We start from the raw sequence: 19,064 nt of genomic DNA on the forward strand, positions 1-19,064 counted from the left end.
AAGGAACAAAGAATCGATTTGAAACTATTTCAAGAAAAGAAAGAACATTCTAGTCAACCATGAATAAATACTGTGAAAAGAAAAGTCTAAAATATGGTACAAAATTTTCATCTAGAAAACTAGGTCAATCTTTTTTAATGGTTTCAGAACATTAGAAAACAATTATGTATACAATAATTATTAAGGGTCAAATTTTAAGGGAACTTCTCTAGACGAAACTGGAAATCATTTTAGTGAAAATCTTTTCATTTTATCAAATGGCAGATGATAATGAAAAAAACCCGTTGACTTTTAACCGTATTAGATGTGGGATAAAGATTTCATAAATTCTAACCCATGTATGTATATGTAATTAAGCATACATGTCAGAGTTTACATAGATCAAAATGTCGTTGATTCAAAATATTTTTCATACGTTACCTTATTTATCAATTTTCAGTTTCCAATACGTGTGTTTAACATATTGAAATATTGCAAAATGGAGTAATTATTTGTTCAATGGATTTTAATTAACATTACTCAAAAACATTTTTTATTATTCAAGATTCCATATCAAAGCTGGAAAATATTTTTGTTGTTCATCTATTTTTTCCATGGTCCAAAATATTTACAAAATACTCATGGTTTAACTTGCTAACTAATTTTCATTGAAGATTTATACTGCTGCTGTGCAAACATAATTTAAAATTTAATGATGAAAAATAATTTGAGAAAATTGATGTCCCTATTAAAACGACGTGGGGTGCTTGATATTGATTATTATAATTCGGTACTAGTTTTATTTACAAATTTAGAGTTAATAAAAACTGTCAAAGAAAGCCACGCTTTTAGAATAGTGACATTGATTTATTAAGATAATGGTATCAATATATAAAATTATTGTATTTTCAACGGACCCGGTAAATAAGCTTTTAGTGATTTTGGCAAGAATAATGGTACGAATTCATGAAATTATTGTAGTCATTGGTCCTTCATAAGTCAGAAATTCAAAAAATTGGTTCAATTTTTGAAGAGCCCAAAAATTTAATTCAAAGATTCCTTTACATACTTAAGTATAGCTAATAAATTTAAGTTAAAAAAACTAAAAAATTAAACAGAATATAGGCAATCAAATAAGTCATAAGGATCTCTTTCACTGTGCTAATGTTCTATTTGAATTATTTATGAATGTATTATTCATACAGCAGCAAGAAATTTAATATTTATAATTTTTCCTAGTCCTTGAAACCAAACCCAATTTTTTGTTATCTACTAACAGAGAATACTAAGTACTACTGTAGTCTAACCAACTGAAAATGAAATTAATCAGCTACATTATCGATAAATAAAAACATTCGCATATTATAATATGAAATATTGGTTGCATTTTGTTCTACATATTAATGCTGTATTTTATATTTGATGGGTACCAAATTTTTATACGAAAGTAACGATTCAAAGTACCTCGTTAAGATGATTTAGTCCGCTCTTTAACGTTTTTTTCTGTTCGGGTTTCGAGCCCGTATGAGGGTAGTTAAACTGCTCTGATGAGATTTAATAATGTCAAAAATAGTTATTACAACCTCTCCTTGCTATTACAAGCCATTAGGAATGTTAATATCGACAAAAGGTCGATTGACATCACGCTCTTCAGAGAAGTTGTAATTCAATATTCGTCGTGGCATTAGCCAGGAAAGTAGTTGTTCTCTCCTTTAAACCACGAATAGAATACAGAAATATTGGAATTCGAAATTATTTCATCGACAATGAATGTGATTGGCCCGATGTGGTTGCAGTATGATCGTATCTAATTTTCAGCTTTTTGAATGTTTGAAAGGGGATTACTTGCTAGCTCCGCTCACGTTTCGCCTACATAATGACATTTTCAATTTTGATTTGTGAAATTCTGTTATTTGCTATCAATGTCTTTTTCCTCTTACGCTTAGCAAATGTGTTGATAGTAAGAATGTTTCTATTGAAAAACTAAGTACTGCACATCTTATAACCGTCTCGTTAATATTATCAAATTTAATGGATTCTCGTCGTCTCAAATGCTTCTGTCGGTCTAAATGTCTTTCTCGGATGTTCATAAACGTTACACACTGTTTCAATTGTAGTTCTAGTTGTTTGTTACCATATTCACCAAATTTATATGTATAAGTATTTTTATCTTTACTGCTTGTACTTTGGAACCATCTTTAATAACTAGGCCCTAAAAATATATGTACACACTGAATATTTACCTTTTTTCCGAATAAAATAATAAAGATCCTTCTTTCTTCGATATTTAAACCAAATTGTTTCACTAAACAAAGGACTAACAAATATGAGAGTACCATGAAAGGAATCCTTATCTGTTATAGTATTTATCGCACAATAATCATTGCAATATCCCTGCCACTGGAGTTAAAAAATGTTTTTATGTACCGATAATGTAGCTGACTAATTTCATTCTCACTTTGCTAGACTTGACATATGACATTTAAGGAGGAGTCTGAGGTTGAGCAGTTAAAACAAATTCGCAATGTTTGGAATCTTTACAATATTATCAAAACAATCCACGTTCACAGTGCAGTTATATACACAGTCGATAAATGTTATGTAAACATTGTCTGTCTACTGACTACTTTGGGATATATGTTTAAGAGAAAAACAAGATTTTGAATAGTAATCAGGACAAATATATAAATTTTGAACGCAACATTGACTGATATTTAAGTAAAGAAACGGTTACTGTCTCTTACATTCAGAAACGTAAAAAATGTTTCATCATATAACCTATATATGGACTTTACTAAGATTACAATTGGAAGTGGATCGAAATAAAATATTTACAATGAAGCCTATATTACACATCAGCTAATTACACCAATACTCACAAATACCCTGTGTGATAAGCGTTTCGATAAACAAGTTATCGTCTTTAGAGACCAGAGACCGAAACAGGGTGTAACGCGTAAAGTTTTGATCAAAAGTAATGGCCTATAAAATAAATTTACATAACAAAAATGGATTTACGAAGCTGTAGAGCTTTTGGATGACGCTGAGATCAAATTATTGCAGTAAAGAATGTGGAACCTTCGGTTGAAAATAGACGTCAACTTTGTTATTTCATATCAAACCTGATGTTTTGTTCTATTTACGAATTCTACATGAAATTTTAGATAAAATTTGTGCACAATGTCTTATAACAAAATTTGAAAATTTTGAAAAAATCCTAGTCCACATTGAATAACAATATCTCCATTAATAACGAAATAGCGACGTAAAATTGTAACCAATGGATAACAAGCACTTGCCCGTTAATTCCATCTATTCAAATATTTGATATTTCATACAGAGTATTTCATACTTTACTTACTTTAAATATTATATTACATTATCCGCTGAAATCTCTTGGGTCACTTAGATTGGTGTCGGTATTTCCTATACCTGAATCAAAACACTTTTGAGATATTTGATTATTCATTATTAGTTGAAATATAATAACATATCATTATTTCAGCTTTAGTAATTAATAATCGCTTAGATTGTGTTGATAGTTTTCTTTACCCGTTTTTATTATTATTATTTACGAGGAGAGTAATAAAATTTTTGCAGATATCCTAATTGACCTTATTCAATTGATTATATTGCAAGAAGATTGCTCAATAACTGCCTTCAGTTCGGTCAATTTAGAGCTAAATATGTCAAAAATAGATAATTAGCACAGTTTCATTTTATGGCCTCTCCAAATTACCTCCATTAGAGATTGTAAGCGAGATCTCACTTTGTCGACGAGGGTACACTTCTGTAAATGGTTTTTAATGACGATCCAATAGGATTAAAATTGGATAAAAAAAGTTGAATGGTGCGATGAAACTAAGTTTAGCAGAAATGTATCATTTAATCGATATAATTCTGATTGTTGGTCAATAGAAGTCCACAGTAAAGAACGTTATATCTCAGATAGTTGGACTTTTAACGTTTTTAGTGCAATAAAACACGATAAGATTCTAGCAATAAAATGGCAATTGAATGGTATAAAATATTGCCACATTTTAGAAGAAGCAATACTTTTATGGTTTATGATAGATGGAGTACCAATATCAGGATCATTTTCGTCATTCTCCTGACTATGTTCCTTTAGAGTTTGATATTTGCAGTTACATTAAAAATCAGGGAATTTGTAACGACAAAGAAATATACTTGTTTTTAATTCCCACACCTGACCATATTTCCAAAATTACAACGCATAAAGTAATATATATGATTCATAAGTATACGGTGCTAATTTTGAACACTCATTATAAAGCTTTGCTTAATATTACATTTTTGTTTGTAAGATATCTAATTGAATTGATACAAATTACCTAGTCAACGTTTTTAATGATATCCAAAATTAATACTCCACTCATTCTATTGATTGCTTTCCAGTATTAATAAAAAATCACCTCAAACAATGGAAATCATGGCATACCCATTGTAAATGTTGAAATAGTTGTTACGTTTCAACTCAGATAATGGAATATTACAAAAGTGGTTTGGCTGTTATACTAATCAATAATTTCAATTTCTCTCTATTTTTCACAATAAACTGTCAGTTTGACGTTGTTGATGAAATAACAATTCTTATGATGCTTTAGAAACCAGTCAAAGCTGTCCATCATTTTATTCGAATAGTATCGTATTAAATTAATAAAAATTCAACAATAAATTTTCAGGATTAAGTAAAAATCTTATTACTTCATTGGATGTACGTATATTTACTAGTCTCAAACTCCCCTGCCAGCACCAAGACTTAATTATCATGGAACTGAATTCTAAATAGTCGTATATTTAGAAAATGCTACCAATTTTTTCTCTCACTTTCTTTGCTTGTTTGGATTATTGATTGTAGACTGAATTTAGAACTATGTATTGATGTAAAACTTATTTCTTCGAACGCCATTTTTCGTTTCCAGTTTGTTAATGTTTGAAATATTGCACCACTTTCATTGATTGGAATATGTATGTTCAAGGATGTAACAAATTTACAGTTGTCCAAAAAGTTTAAAATAAAAAATGAAATAAATCTTTGGTGTCAATTTTTTGAAGATCGCTATTTGTGGAAAAATTTAAGCTTTTTCTAAATGAACAGAAGTTGAAAAATTTTAAAATAGTAAATAGTCTAGAGCTTTGATTTTCTATAAAGGGTAAAATGGTCTTCTTTGGTGCTATAACCCACTGCGGGTCGTGACCTTCCTAAGTTTTTACCTCAGTTGTTCCTGTCTAGAGCTGCCCTCTTCCAATTGAGTATCTTTGATAGACTGATGGAATCTTCTGCGACTTCTTCCTGCCATCTTCTTCGATGCTTTTCAATGGTCTACGTCATTTTCTGTCTATCTGTTTGGACTATATGGCCTGCCAATCGCAGTTTCTATATTGTCAGAAAATCCGGGATTTAGTTATTTATACTTTTGATATAGCTCGTATTATGTTTAGTTCCCAATGCTCCAATCGTACATTTCGGGCAATATATTTTCTTAAATATCTTTTTTTATACCGTTATTGTAGGTTTTATAATACTTTTCTATATTATAACTTTGCGTCTTTAACCATTGGTAGCGATCTCTCCATCATATGGATGTTATCTGCGTATGGTCCTCATTGTGATGATCTATAACTGTTATTTTGGAGATTAATTGTCATTTTTCTTATGATGTATTACATAGTTACATTAAATAATATGAGTGCTAGACCATCTCCACGTTCAAGACCCTTGTTATCTCAAGTTGATTAGCCGATTCAGTATACATACATATGCTATTGACATTGTAGCTTTCACTAGTCATATCAATCCTGGTATTCCGAACTGCATCATAGTAACATATAGTTTATTTCTGTCAATGGAATCATAGCCCTTCCTAAAACCTATGAATATTTCGCGTTCATCAAAGGTTCTTCGACGTTAAATATTTGTTGGATAGTGGAACCATTTTTATACCCACCGATGAGATCTTCTGAATATGGGCTCTAATGCTGCTTTTCCAATCTTGTGATATTTCATCCGTGAAATTCTTGTTACTTTTGGATTTTCGCTTGATATCCATGTCCTGATCGTTTAGAAATTGTCGCTTCTACATGTTTTATCCACCATTCATCTTGCTTTCTGGAATTCTCTCCTTTTCCTCTATTAAGTTGGACATATTTTCTATGTAGTTCATCCTCTTGTTAACTGCATCCCCATATTTCGTATCGAACCATACCTCGCTATCACTTATAGTGTTCTAAAACTTTAACTATGAAGGTGATATAAGAGAATATGTTCATAATTTTCTGTTAATAATTGTTCGACTTTCCATTATTTTACTGATGAGTGGTTTTATCAAAAGACACCAAATTATTTCCGAATTACTGAATGTTTCAGTAGCTAAAATTCACATGAAAAATTTCAGACATTGCTTATTTATAAAGAAGTAGATGAAGGATTTCCAAAAAAATCATATAATTCTACTATATGGCTATTCATAGTTTAAAGTAAAGAATGTGAGCTTAGCAATGGCCCTAGAAAGGCACTTAATAGTATCATCAGGAATCAAAAAGGTTTTTTCTTTACTAGAAAAGAGATCACTATTAGTTTTCAAGTTATCAGAAACACTTATTTGATTATACGGTAACTATAGATATGTTAATAGTGTGCTATTACACGTTATATCGTTGATTTAAATTTGAAACAATTATAGAATAAATCAGTTCAATAAAGAAGCAAATTGTAACCATTCAATTCATCGTTATTATTTTCATTACATGGTTTTTGAAGCCTCCTTTATATAAATCTACAATTTTTAAAAACCCTGAGGTGGATCTGACTGATGTTTCTCCAGCGAGCTGCAAACGTGCCGGACCATGTTTAAACATTATATTATCTAATAATCTATCCCCCACCTTAAGTTCACTAGAAAGCTAACCTGTCCATCAATTCAAGTCGATAATAATGTAATAATTATAATTTTAGAAACCCTTTTAAGTACAGTTTTCGAATGCTTTTTACATAAATATAAAACTCCCCTTATAGTGACATGAAACTTGTCAAATAGAATTGCTCATTGACGAAACTTTAGTATAGTTCTTCCAATATCAATTGCAGAAGACAGTTATGCTAGGAACATTATTTCACAAATACGCACGGCACTCATATCAAATTAAGAAATGAAAAATAATATTTATTCTCCGTATAAAATTAAGTAAACATCTAACAAACCGTCAGTCCACGTGAACTCATCATCTCCATTGTTTACCAATAAAAACATCGAATTGTGAGCATAGATGAATCTATTGACCGAAGCTGTCGGAAGGTGTATGTACACAATATTCCTGTAATAAGCAGTGGCGTCGCTTGGTGAGATTTATTAAATTCATAAATAATTATATTGCGTTATTTACATCATGGGCGAATAAATGGAATTGCACAGTGTAGTGAGAATTGGTAAGAATTTTATAATAAAGATTTAGATATACAAACACAGCAAGTTATTCTAAATATATTCGAAAGGAAAGAATATTCAGCAATCTAATAATGTAATCATAATAAGAATTGCCGAATTAACTGGAGTAAATAAATTTTCCATTTATCGAGTAATCAAGAAAGGGGTTCCTGTGGATCAAACACAGAACCAAAAAATATTTAAAGAAAAACTGAAATCAATTGACAAAGCTACTCAAGATTTTATACGTAGGATAATTTATAGTTTATATAACGAGAACAGGGTTGCGACATTAGAATTAATACAGCAAAAGGTAGCAAATTATCCAGAATACAATTATATCAATTTAGAAAATTTTCGTCAAGTTTCTTTAGCATCTGATTTTAAAAACAAAAAAATGAATAAACGAATGGCAATAACCGAATCGTCAAGGATAGTTCCATGGCGACAAGATTATTTGCGTCAGATAAAAGACTACCGAAGTTCTAATAGGCACATAATTTATCTAGATGAAACATGGTTTGACAATCACGATGAATCTGTTTTCGGCCATGTTCTAAAGGAAACGCATTATAATAGTACACGCTGGAAGCAAAGACGACGTCGTGTCTAATGCTTTATTGATATCTGCTAGAAAAATTAAAAACTGTGCAGCTGATTATCAAGAAGATATGACAGCAGAATTATTTGAAAAGTGGTTTAATAAACAGTTTTTATCTAACATTCCACCCCAATCAGTAATCGTTATGGAGAGCGATCTTACCATCCTACCTTAAGATACCAAACAGTAGTAGTAACAAAGCTCAAATTTTAGCATTTAAGTCTGAAAAAAATATTTCTATTTCTGTCAGCGATCGTTAAAAAGGCCCAACAAACAAAGAATTTAAAAGTCTAAAGTTAGAGGCAATTTATTATATTGACAAGCAGTGCAAAGAACAGGGTCATACTGTTCTCTGACTACCTCCTTACTATTGCATATTCAATCCTATAGAGTTAACATGGGGAAACGTAAAATCAGAATTACGAAAATGTAATCAGTCTCCCGAACTGAGTGAAGAGGTTGTAGAACTCGTAAAGAAAGTTCTAACAGAAGACCGCAAAGAGCTAGAAAAACTGTGTTGAACATGCTATCAAAGAAGATGTGTATGTGGTATCACCCTCTTTACAACCCATCATAATTCAATCAAATGATGACTGTTATGAAATTCCGTTTTCCAGAAAAAAAAACGGATGGATAGGGTACAAAAAGGGCTGAGCTCATGCCTGGTACCCTGTTTAAACCAAAATCCCTTACAGGCAGGTACATTTTACTCGTCTATTTACGTTTTATAATTTAATATTCAGTTTTCGTAAGTTAACCAGGTATAGTAATGATTTTTATCCAAGTTCCAAGTAGACCTACAATTAAGTGCATTTGTATAAATAACGGCGTATAATTTATAATGATTCGTTTATCTTTTAACAAATACTTTCTCGCATAAGATATAAAAATAATAAATTTATGAAATGAGGTATCTACGCCTATGGTAGATCAAACAAAATTGTCGGCAAGAGTTTTTATAATCTGCAATTGATATTGCAAGAACTATAAACACTTATCAGTTCAACACAGATATTAATGCATTTTTTGAAAATACTATGATCTGAACATATAAATTAGAGGCTACGTATTTTTTATTTATTATTATTAATTTTTGTTAGGAAACATCTTCATTATATATGAATTATCTGTTGATATTGCAGTTCCTTCCATAAAACAAATTTATTTTTTATAAACATTTTTCAATTAAGAAATCATCACCAAAATAAAAACCAATGAGAGTTACATCTAGAAAAATCAAGACTACTTTTAAAATTAAAACGTGGAAAGATATATTTCATAAATACTTACTCAGCATTCATTTCAATATAAAGTTTCGGGAGTAAAATTTATAATTTGAGTTTTTGATATTAATTGGAACGAAACAAAAAACAGTCTGACCAGTCAAGGTCAGAATTTATTAGCAGACTACTAGGTGTTTGACATCTGAAAAACATATTAATATAATCTAATTAAAATCAGCAAAAAATCTATCATGGATTCAAATATAAACAAATTTTTAACTGCACCTTGTAAAGCAAATATGTTCTGAAAAAAGATCATAAAAATCTTTTACGACATGCATTTTCTTTAAAGTAATTATATTGAGCAAGTGAAAATTACAAATATTTGTTAATACAGTTGCGGAAAAACTGACTCATCTCAGGTTTTAATTTGAAACTCAATATTTAAAAAACAATATAATTCAACTTAATGATCTCAAAACTGGAATTCAAATGTTATATTCCGTTCAAATTCACACCAAAAAACTCGCTAATAGTTCAAAATTAATCTCCGATCGTTGCCAATTTGTTCGGATGCTCTAACTGTGGTGTCACGTGAGTATAAAACAGTTTTATTGGAAATGATGTTTGCAGAAAAGTCGGTAGAAGATAGGTAGAACGATTTGAACAATCATGTATTTAAGAACGTGTGGCTTTAGGAAAAGATTCCAATTCACATCCGGTCTTCACTGCACAATGATACTCGTTTATCCAATTGCCATTTCGGTTTTATGGAATCAAGTTTTACGTTAAAGCAGATAACGCTCGACAATATACTGTCATGGAGTGGTCAGTAAGAAGTCCAGGCCAAAATACAATTAAACGAATTTGTTTAGTAGCAGAGCTAACTCCCAAAAACCTCGAGGCAATGTAGGGAAAAATTAATATGGTAAATCAAAATACAATAGCGAAGTTGTAATAAGGAGTTGTGGTGGCAATTTAGGCTACCTTACAAATCCAAAATTTGATTTTTCCTTCAAAATTTCCACTCTAAACCGTCGACCTTTGTAACGTTAGGTTATCTTTTGATAAATAGGATTAGAAATTATCTTTAGAGTCCTCAACAACGAGTAGAAAAAAAATTTAATCTATCTATCTATTTTCGAATTTATTAAGTTAATTTTTTTATTAGAATATAAAAAAAAATAAGTACATTAATCTTTCATTGTTTCTGTATTTTAGTACATATGTTTCTCTTCACTTAAGTACCTTGTGATACACGACATTTTTGTTTTATTATCAGGCGCAAAAACAATTAACGCAGATGGTCTTCCGACCCGCGAACATGCCACAAATAATTGACCATGGGAAAAACATGGATGTTCTAGATTCAAACCACAAAATTTTAAGGATTGGCCTTGTGATTTGTTGATGTTCATGGCAAATCCAAGACGGATCGGAAATTGAAGTCTTTTAAATTCAAACAGCATATCGGTTGGGATCATCGAGATCCTCGGAATGAGAACTTCCTCACCTTTGAATTTTCCTTTCAGTATCGTCGCGAAATTATATTGATAATCAATTTTCTAACCACCAAACGCGTGCCGTTGCACACTTTTGGTTGGTTTATGTTTCGAAGCATGATTACTACGGAGCTAACCTTTAGGCGTAAATTGTGCGGTGGTAAGCCAGGCACATCCAAGGAGTTTGAAAATTCAATTGGATAATTGGTGGCTTCATCTTCATTAGTGACGCAGTCAATAGATTTGAATGAATGCATTGTTCCAATGATCTTATTTTGAATTATGTAGTTCAGGTCATCTACATCTTTATTATCAGCCGTTAAAATTGCTCGCTCATTCAACCATTCATTATTTTTGTAGTTAGGAATGATTGTTGATTAGGTTAGGTTAGGTTAGGTTAGGATAAGTTCGTTTTTTGATGAGACAAAATTTCCAAATAATTTCTGGAATTATATGATATCTGGATGATATCAATCCGCTCGAATCATCGACAGGTACTTGACCATTACCGATAGTCAGCAATAGCTCAGAGAAATCTTCAGCAGATGTATTATTAAGCAATGCAACCCTCATTTTTGTTGTCAGCTGCAGTTTCTTCACATAGCGCCATAGATTCGACGATTTGAGGCAAGATTTCGTCGGCAGCCGTAGATCTTGGAATTACTGGTAGTGTTTGGCGGAAAACTCCGGAAACTGGTCAATGTATTTGCTGGAGGTGTTTAAGCACGTTGCATAGCATTCGAAGCCGTGAAATATACTCGTTGACCATTCTCCAGATGCAGCGCCAAATGCACAACAGTAGAATTACTTTCGTGATTAGGGAATGCGAATATACGCCAAATCGCTTCATTACAGTTCACATAAAGACCAACTCAATAGCGTGAAATTTCATCGTTGGTATTTGGAGATTGCAAGCCAAGAACCGCCATATCGCTGCCTTTCGTGACGTATTTGCAAATATATTTTATGGAATTTACTGAATTGCAGTACTCAACGTTGCAATGTGTCTTGAGCGTTTTAGAAATAAGTGCGAATATGGAACAATCCAACTGTTGTCGACAACGAAATCAATTCTTTGCACTTTTGTTGTGACAGTTCGATCACTGTCATCTGGTGATCGACGCCGATACAGCGGATAACCATCGTTACCAGTGACGGTCTCCGCCGTAAATTTCTGTGGATATCGTTTAGATCACTTTCCATCGACCAAGCAAGGTGATTGGGGAAAACTCAAATTTTCAACCATTCATTCAAAGACAAAATTACTTAGCTGTTTGAGTTGCGCGTTTTGTTATTCCAAGTCTGATGCGTTTCTTATATAGTTTTATAGTTCACTTCACTTTTTATTTAAATAAGCAATGGCTCCATCATTACATTCCCATCCATCCCATCCATTCCCACTTCATCATCATTACATCATAACATCATTACATGATTGTTATTTATTTAATAGAAATGTTATTTATTTAATAGAAATAGTTTTAATATTGATTTCTTACAAAAATCAAATTGTCATCCATGTATCCTTTCCATAGCTGTCATTTGCGTTTTGTTATTCCAAGTCTGATTCTTTTTTGTTATACCACCTTTTATAGTGACACGGGAATGCTGTCGAACGGAATAAAAAGTTATCCTATGTCCATCTCCTGGCTGTAAGCTACCTTCTCACCAATTATCAACCATATCGGTACAGCCGTTCTTGAGATATAAATAGTGTAATTAACACAACTTTCTTTTATATATGTAGATTAAAGGTTATGGACCAACTCAAACGATTTTATATCGATGTCAACGCAGTGCAAGAGAGGCAACATAAGTAGGATGGAGCTAAAGATGGAGAAATAAAAAGTATTTATATCTGGAGAATGGAGTTTATTTCTTTAGCTTATGTTTAATTACAATACCTCATCTCAACTTCATCTTAGAGTTCCTAAAGAATCATTGAGTGTTCTTTGTCCGTTAGTGTCTTATCACCTGAGACTCATTCTATTTTGGGATATTGATTATTATAGTGTCGTTTTGAGTGATTTTTTGAGAAATATTTTCTTTTATCTTTCTTTAAGTTCAAGTTTGTGGTTTAAGGATACTTCAATCTTGTTGGGCCAAAAATGTTTCAAATATGAATGTTAACATCAGTAATAATTCTTTTCCTCCAAATAGAAATTAAAATTTTAGAATCATTGTAATCAAAAATAATTGTGTACCTATCTTTTAAATGAACAAAGTATCTATAAGAAGAGAAAATTTTTAAGTGACCATAAAGTGATTTGTGAAAAACACTTTGCCATGGAAGATTTTGAAGTTAATATACTTGAGATTAGGGTTTTGGAAGCAGGAAAAGTTCTTTCTGTTTTTGATTTCAGTATTGGATTTAATTATAACATATACTATTACCATTGACTATAAACTCATCGTTAAGGTGAATAAGTTTCATTATTACTGTAATCCACCCTATATAACTTAAATATTAAATTTCAGGATATCTTGTTATCTTGTCTCTTCATTCTACTTTAAATTTCTTCTATTTATTGACCATTTCTATTATAATTTATAGATCAGGGTTTTTACATTCCATGCAATATACAATTTCATTACATTTTATGTATCCATATTATATTATACAAATGCCAATAATATAATATAATCCCGTATTTTTATACAATTTTCAGAGACAAACTTTCAAACTGTTCAAATGTTATAAATATAATTATTATATTTTATATGTTTACAAATTTGTTGACTATGAAGAGGAAAAAATCTAAATGGAATATGGGCGTGAGATTTTATAGGAATTATAATTTACTTTTACTGTTTATACCTATTTGACTAATAGCTAGTTAAATTACCACAATTATTTTATTTATATATTACTTATTAATACAATGAAAGTAATTAAAATATGGATAGCGACCAATATTAAGTATTAATTAGTATACAATCTAAAATTTTCGGAAAAGTATCATTATAAATCAAATATTTGAACAGAATTACTGACAATCTTATATTTTAAAAAAATTGATGATTTCCATTTCGAGTCCGTTCAGGCGTTCTACACAACCGATTTGCTTAATTTTTTTTTCATGAATGATGCATCAACCATTGGATTTTATCTAATTTTCACCATTCACAAGTTATACTCAAATGCGATTTCCCCCTGTACATTACTTATGGGAGCTTTTCACATACACACGTTCTATCCTCAATATCTCAGGTCATTCAAAGATCTATATCTCAGTTTCTAATATAGCTACAGAGTTCGTTTTAGTTTAAGAACACTCGCTGAAATAGCCTCTTTCTTTTGAGGTTGTACTTATTTTAGGTTTGCTCTTTCTTCTGATAGTTAAGGACTGTCTGGTTAACCCGGGCCGGTTTTATGGGCAACAGGAGATTTAACAATATGTCCAAAAAATTTCACTCATTTATGTTTAAAACAAGATGGCAAAGGTTTGGAGTTAATAAAGGGTGCGGTGTCATCCCTAACTTTTCCTATCAAGGTATTTTTCTTTTTTGTTAATGTTCAAAAATATATAAACATTACGCAATTGTTGGAGACTCCACCGGTAGTAACTTGTGGTTTTCATCACAAGCACCACTTAGGCCTTATTAGAGTATATGGACGAAGAAGACAGCTCTTTGAAGACTCAAGTAAGTTTAATGTAAACCTTTAAATTTCCGCACATGTTATTGTTGGATAAGAAGCATACTGAATTTTTGTTTTTCTGTTTTACAGAAACTACACTTGTGCCTCAGCTCTGAACTTCTCAAGCTGTCGATGGAGTACCAGACTACCAAAAGGTAAAACTAGTAACAATTATAAATTTCTTTTTTGTGGTAACTATAATACGTTTGAAAAGCAAACTAACTTGTCAAATGTGATCATAAATATTGTTTCAGTTAATTATTTAAAAAAATTAATAGAGTTTGGAAGGTGTAGAAGAAAGATTAAAAGAGAGTGATCTTACCACTATACCTTTTAATAAAAAATCTGTATTTATCTGTCGCCTTGATAGACACCTGAAGACGTTAGACGTAGCAGATATTGCTGCATGCAGTTTCTGTAACACAGAGAACGGAACCTCTATCTACATTCTCTCAAAGTGTAAGACACTACAAAACTCCAGAGCACTACACTTGGGAGCATATGAAATAGAAGACGAAGATATCTGGCAGCTACAGCAGATTAATTGATCAGCTCCAAGCACTGAGCATCCCCAGTATCTCAGCAATAATGGAGAACACAATAGATCCTTTGGGTCGCGGTGTATATGATTAAATGGAGTTGATTAACCAGTCAACGATCGTAATCATTTTGGTTGATACAACTCCATTGAATTGTTTCTAAGAATAACTGAACGAAAGATTAGAATTTGAAGTATGACACCAAAAGCAGAAAGGAAACTGTTGTTTCATGTACGTTTAGTACTGCTAACGAACCAAGTAATGGCGTTGAAACTGGAACTTGAGTTAGCTGTGGTTGATTTGTAGTATAAACCTTAGTTGTGTTTCTTACGTTTTTCTTACATAAAATTCTAATTTCAATATGATACAATATCTTTATTACTTCTTTGTAGAAAGATATATGGACAAATATGTTCAGTTGAGGCTGCCTGATTAGTATATAATGGAAAAATGAAAAATTAATGAGAAATATTGTAATAATATTGAACTTAATTTATTGAAATAAACTGAACCAATAGGTATGAAGCTATACATACTAGTAAGAGTAAAAATAAAATTGTTTATTTGTAGCTTTCAACTACTAAATGGTATAAAGTGATAAATATGTACTTAACAATTGTTAGTGTTTTAGATGATTTTTATATGAGATTAAAATACAAAATAATCTACAATAATTATTGAGCCTATAATTAAATAAAAGCTCACTCATCACCGTTACCAATATAACCAACATAGGCATCGCACAAGTGTACTTTAGAGGGTACGTGGAATTCGGTTAATCAAATCACACATAAAAATAATGATTTATTTGTATGTGAAGAACTCTTTCATGCATATCTGAATAACACGCACTTCTATGTAGAAACTATAATATTGAAAACAACTATTTGAAATATTCCAACTTCTGCATAAAATAAACTAAATGTCAATAGAAAAGACCGCAAAGTCGCACAGAATTAGAAAAATAATGTTAACGATAATATTTCGATCCTGTATTGGCTTTGCAAGGGTCACGAAGATTTATTACTCCAACTACCAATTGTCGACGTTGTTTCAAGGGCCCTATTTCTTTAATTCTAGTAATAGACCAGGGTCGATAATTTTCGAAACAAAAAAAAACAATAGTAGCATGAAACCCATTGGAAAAGGGTGGGAATATAATACAAATGAAAGAAAAAATAATTTACTGTCGATCTTGGGAAGCGGAGGGGGTGAGTTTATAAGCGTAAAAATAGGTTTATCTCTATTTCCTGCAAAACTACAAGCCCTATGGAAATATTTAAATGGTAAAGTTGCAGATTATGAGAATATCTACAACTTATACTTTTCTCACTAAGACTTCAAAATTTATGTGAAAAATTAAAAAAACCAAGCTTTTGGTTTTTATTTCTATCTTTTACAAACAAAAGTTTATTTTTCACGCATCAAGCATACCGAATCTTCAAGTACCAAGTCAACTCTACCATCCCTTTACTTGAAGAAGAGGGGTCTAAAAAGTATCACAGTCAACTTCTTCTTGCTAACTAGTCTGATTCACTACCTGATCAAGATGATGTGCTCAATGATCAAAGAGACTTGGTGTAAGCTTACCTTTTGATGTCCCAAATACACTGTAATTTATTTGATTTGAAATATTTATTTTTTAACTTTTTGACTTAATATCGTAAAAGCACCCAAATTTTCAATTAAAAACTCTCCCTATTTAAAAAAAAAAAAAACATTGAAATTTTGTTCGTTGAAATCTCTACTTTCTGATTGTGTAAAAAAATATTATCATCACGATGGTAAATTTTCTTAGAAAAGGCAAAAAAAAAAACAAAAAAAGTCGCATCTGAAAATTCTGTTGAATCATTAATGTACAACTTTTTCAAATTTATTAAAATTCAGTCTAATTATACTCAAAATATGAGATAGCACATTAATATAAACAGTAATTAGAGTCTTAAATTTTAGTAAATGTCTAAAAATACATATAATCATTGAAAAAATTATCGGATGAGATTTTGTTCATTTTTTTGCCTTTTCTAAGAAAATTTACCATGGTGATAGTAATATTTTTTCACATCATCAGAAAGTACAGATTTCAACGAACAAAACTCACCGACTTTTTAAAAAAAGGTGATATTTTGACGGAAGAATTACAGTGTGTTTGAAACAAAAAACATGTTTTTCTGTAAAAGATTAAAATAAAAACCCAAACATGGTTACTTCAATTTTAACTATATGTTTTGAGGTTATATGAAATAAGTATGAATACAAGTTGTAGATCTTTTTATCACCTACAACTTCGCTATTCAACTTTCTTCCATGGGACTTGTAGTTTTGCACGACATCACATCGTCCGAAAATTATGTTTCCTTTTTATTATATTCTCCTCTTCTTCTAATAGGTTTCATCCTACTATTAATTCTTTATCACTTTTTATCTACCCTGGTCTATAGTTTAAACAGCTGTTATAGATTGCTAAAATAGTTTATTGTCTAACATTTTTCATATTATGTACACAATTTTTCCAACGTGGTTACTACAATTTTCCAGTATTCTTCATTTTATATTCCCCAATTTTCTCTCACCTTTTTCTATATTAGAATATTGAATTAGACTTCATGTTTTCTAGGTAGAAAGAAAGTATTTTTTCGTGTTTTTGAACTTTTTAATAGATGGAGTAGTGTTTCAAAATTTGTCCTTGTCGTCCATTAATGTATTACAATGGTCTACCTGGTTGGTTCATTATTGAAATAATAACATACAGTACCAATGGAGTGTAGTTTTTATTTTATTTTCGAGTCTTATATTTGATCACTGTGTGTATCAATCGTTCTACCGATATCAATTATTGGTTATTTGTCTGTAGTTCATATGAACGGGATTAGATAGAGTCAGTTACGTTATTCTTCCGTAAATAATCCTTTGTCGATAGGATAACACAACAACGATCCAAATTAGATAGTTATTAGGATATTCTTCTTTCTCTCATAACTTATCTTTCACCTTTATGAATATGCAGCTATGGAATATTCTGGCTCAATTTGTTGGAAGGGTTCTAAAGACTTTATGAGAATATTCTAGGCCTAAAGGTAACGCGCGACAAACGAAGAGTTAGTAAAACGTTAAGTATTGAAAGGAAAAGTAAAAAGTTTCGTAATCGTCAAATTTGGGTCAAATCTTTATTTTTTTAAATAAATAGTTGCTTTTTATATAACAAATAGTATTATTGTGAACTTATAATTATTCACGTTAATCTCCATATTTATAGTCTAAACGAGAAAGCACGAGATTGACCTGACCTTGTTTTCACGAAAATAGCGTTGTCACATCTTAATATCGACGATTTATAATGATTTATAACCAAATCGGATTGTAAAAATCAAAATCTAAGCAATCGAGTTGAAGGTTTGTAGTAAATTATGAAAACACGATATAGTATAATTTAATACTATTTTTGAATAAACGCAATAATAATATTTATCAATAATTTTTTGTACATTTCAAACTAAAAAATTCAAATTTGAAGCTCCTGAAAATACTGAACAAAATATTTATTATTGGCGGCTTTTTCATGTTATTGATATTGATTTGAAAGCTATTTATCTCGATAAAGGATACATGGTCTACATGGATAATTTTTATAATTCTGTTACTCTTACAAAACTACTAAAATCACGAAAAACTTATGTGTGCAGAACCCTACGAAATAACAGAAAAGGAACCCCCGGGATGTGGTAAATCGTAAACTGAAAAAAGGGGATTGTATCTGGCAGCAAAATGGTCCTGTTACTATATGCAAATGGAAAGACAAACGAGATGTCCTTAGCATTTGAAACATGCATGCTGTTGAAATGGTAGAGATGCCCAATTACAATGGAAAAGTTTCTATGAAACCGAATATTAATCGAGATTACAATAACGGGATGTCTGGCATTCACCGATCAGATCAAATACTATTCATCTTTAAGAAAGACTATTAGATGGCCCAAAAAGGTTTCATTACATACTACAGATATATATATATATATATATATATATATATATATATATATATATATATATATATATATATATAATTGGGTATGGCTTTAGTGTTTTTCAAAAGTCTCCATTAAGATCAATACACTTTGGCATCCATTTTTTCTAT

General features: G+C 30.8%; 1 protein-coding gene across 5 annotated transcripts in view; it reads right to left on the bottom strand.

Annotated features, from left to right (window-relative positions):
• LOC130898316 (protein yippee-like 2) overlaps positions 1-19,064 on the bottom strand; it is a 236,201-nt gene that overhangs the window by 72,554 nt on the left and 144,583 nt on the right. The window contains exon 1 of one of the 5 annotated variants that reach the window (XM_057807524.1): positions 9,316-9,434. The exons of the other annotated variants lie outside the window; for them this stretch is intronic. Within the exon in view, the coding sequence (XP_057663507.1) occupies positions 9,316-9,326 (11 nt within the window). The 5' untranslated portion in view covers positions 9,327-9,434. Of the gene's footprint in view, positions 1-9,315; positions 9,435-19,064 lie in introns of those variants that run through there. 5 annotated transcript variants of the gene reach the window in all.

The sequence above is a fragment of the Diorhabda carinulata genome, chromosome 9, assembly GCF_026250575.1.
Source record: "Diorhabda carinulata isolate Delta chromosome 9, icDioCari1.1, whole genome shotgun sequence".
Classification (NCBI taxonomy): domain Eukaryota; kingdom Metazoa; phylum Arthropoda; class Insecta; order Coleoptera; family Chrysomelidae; genus Diorhabda; species Diorhabda carinulata.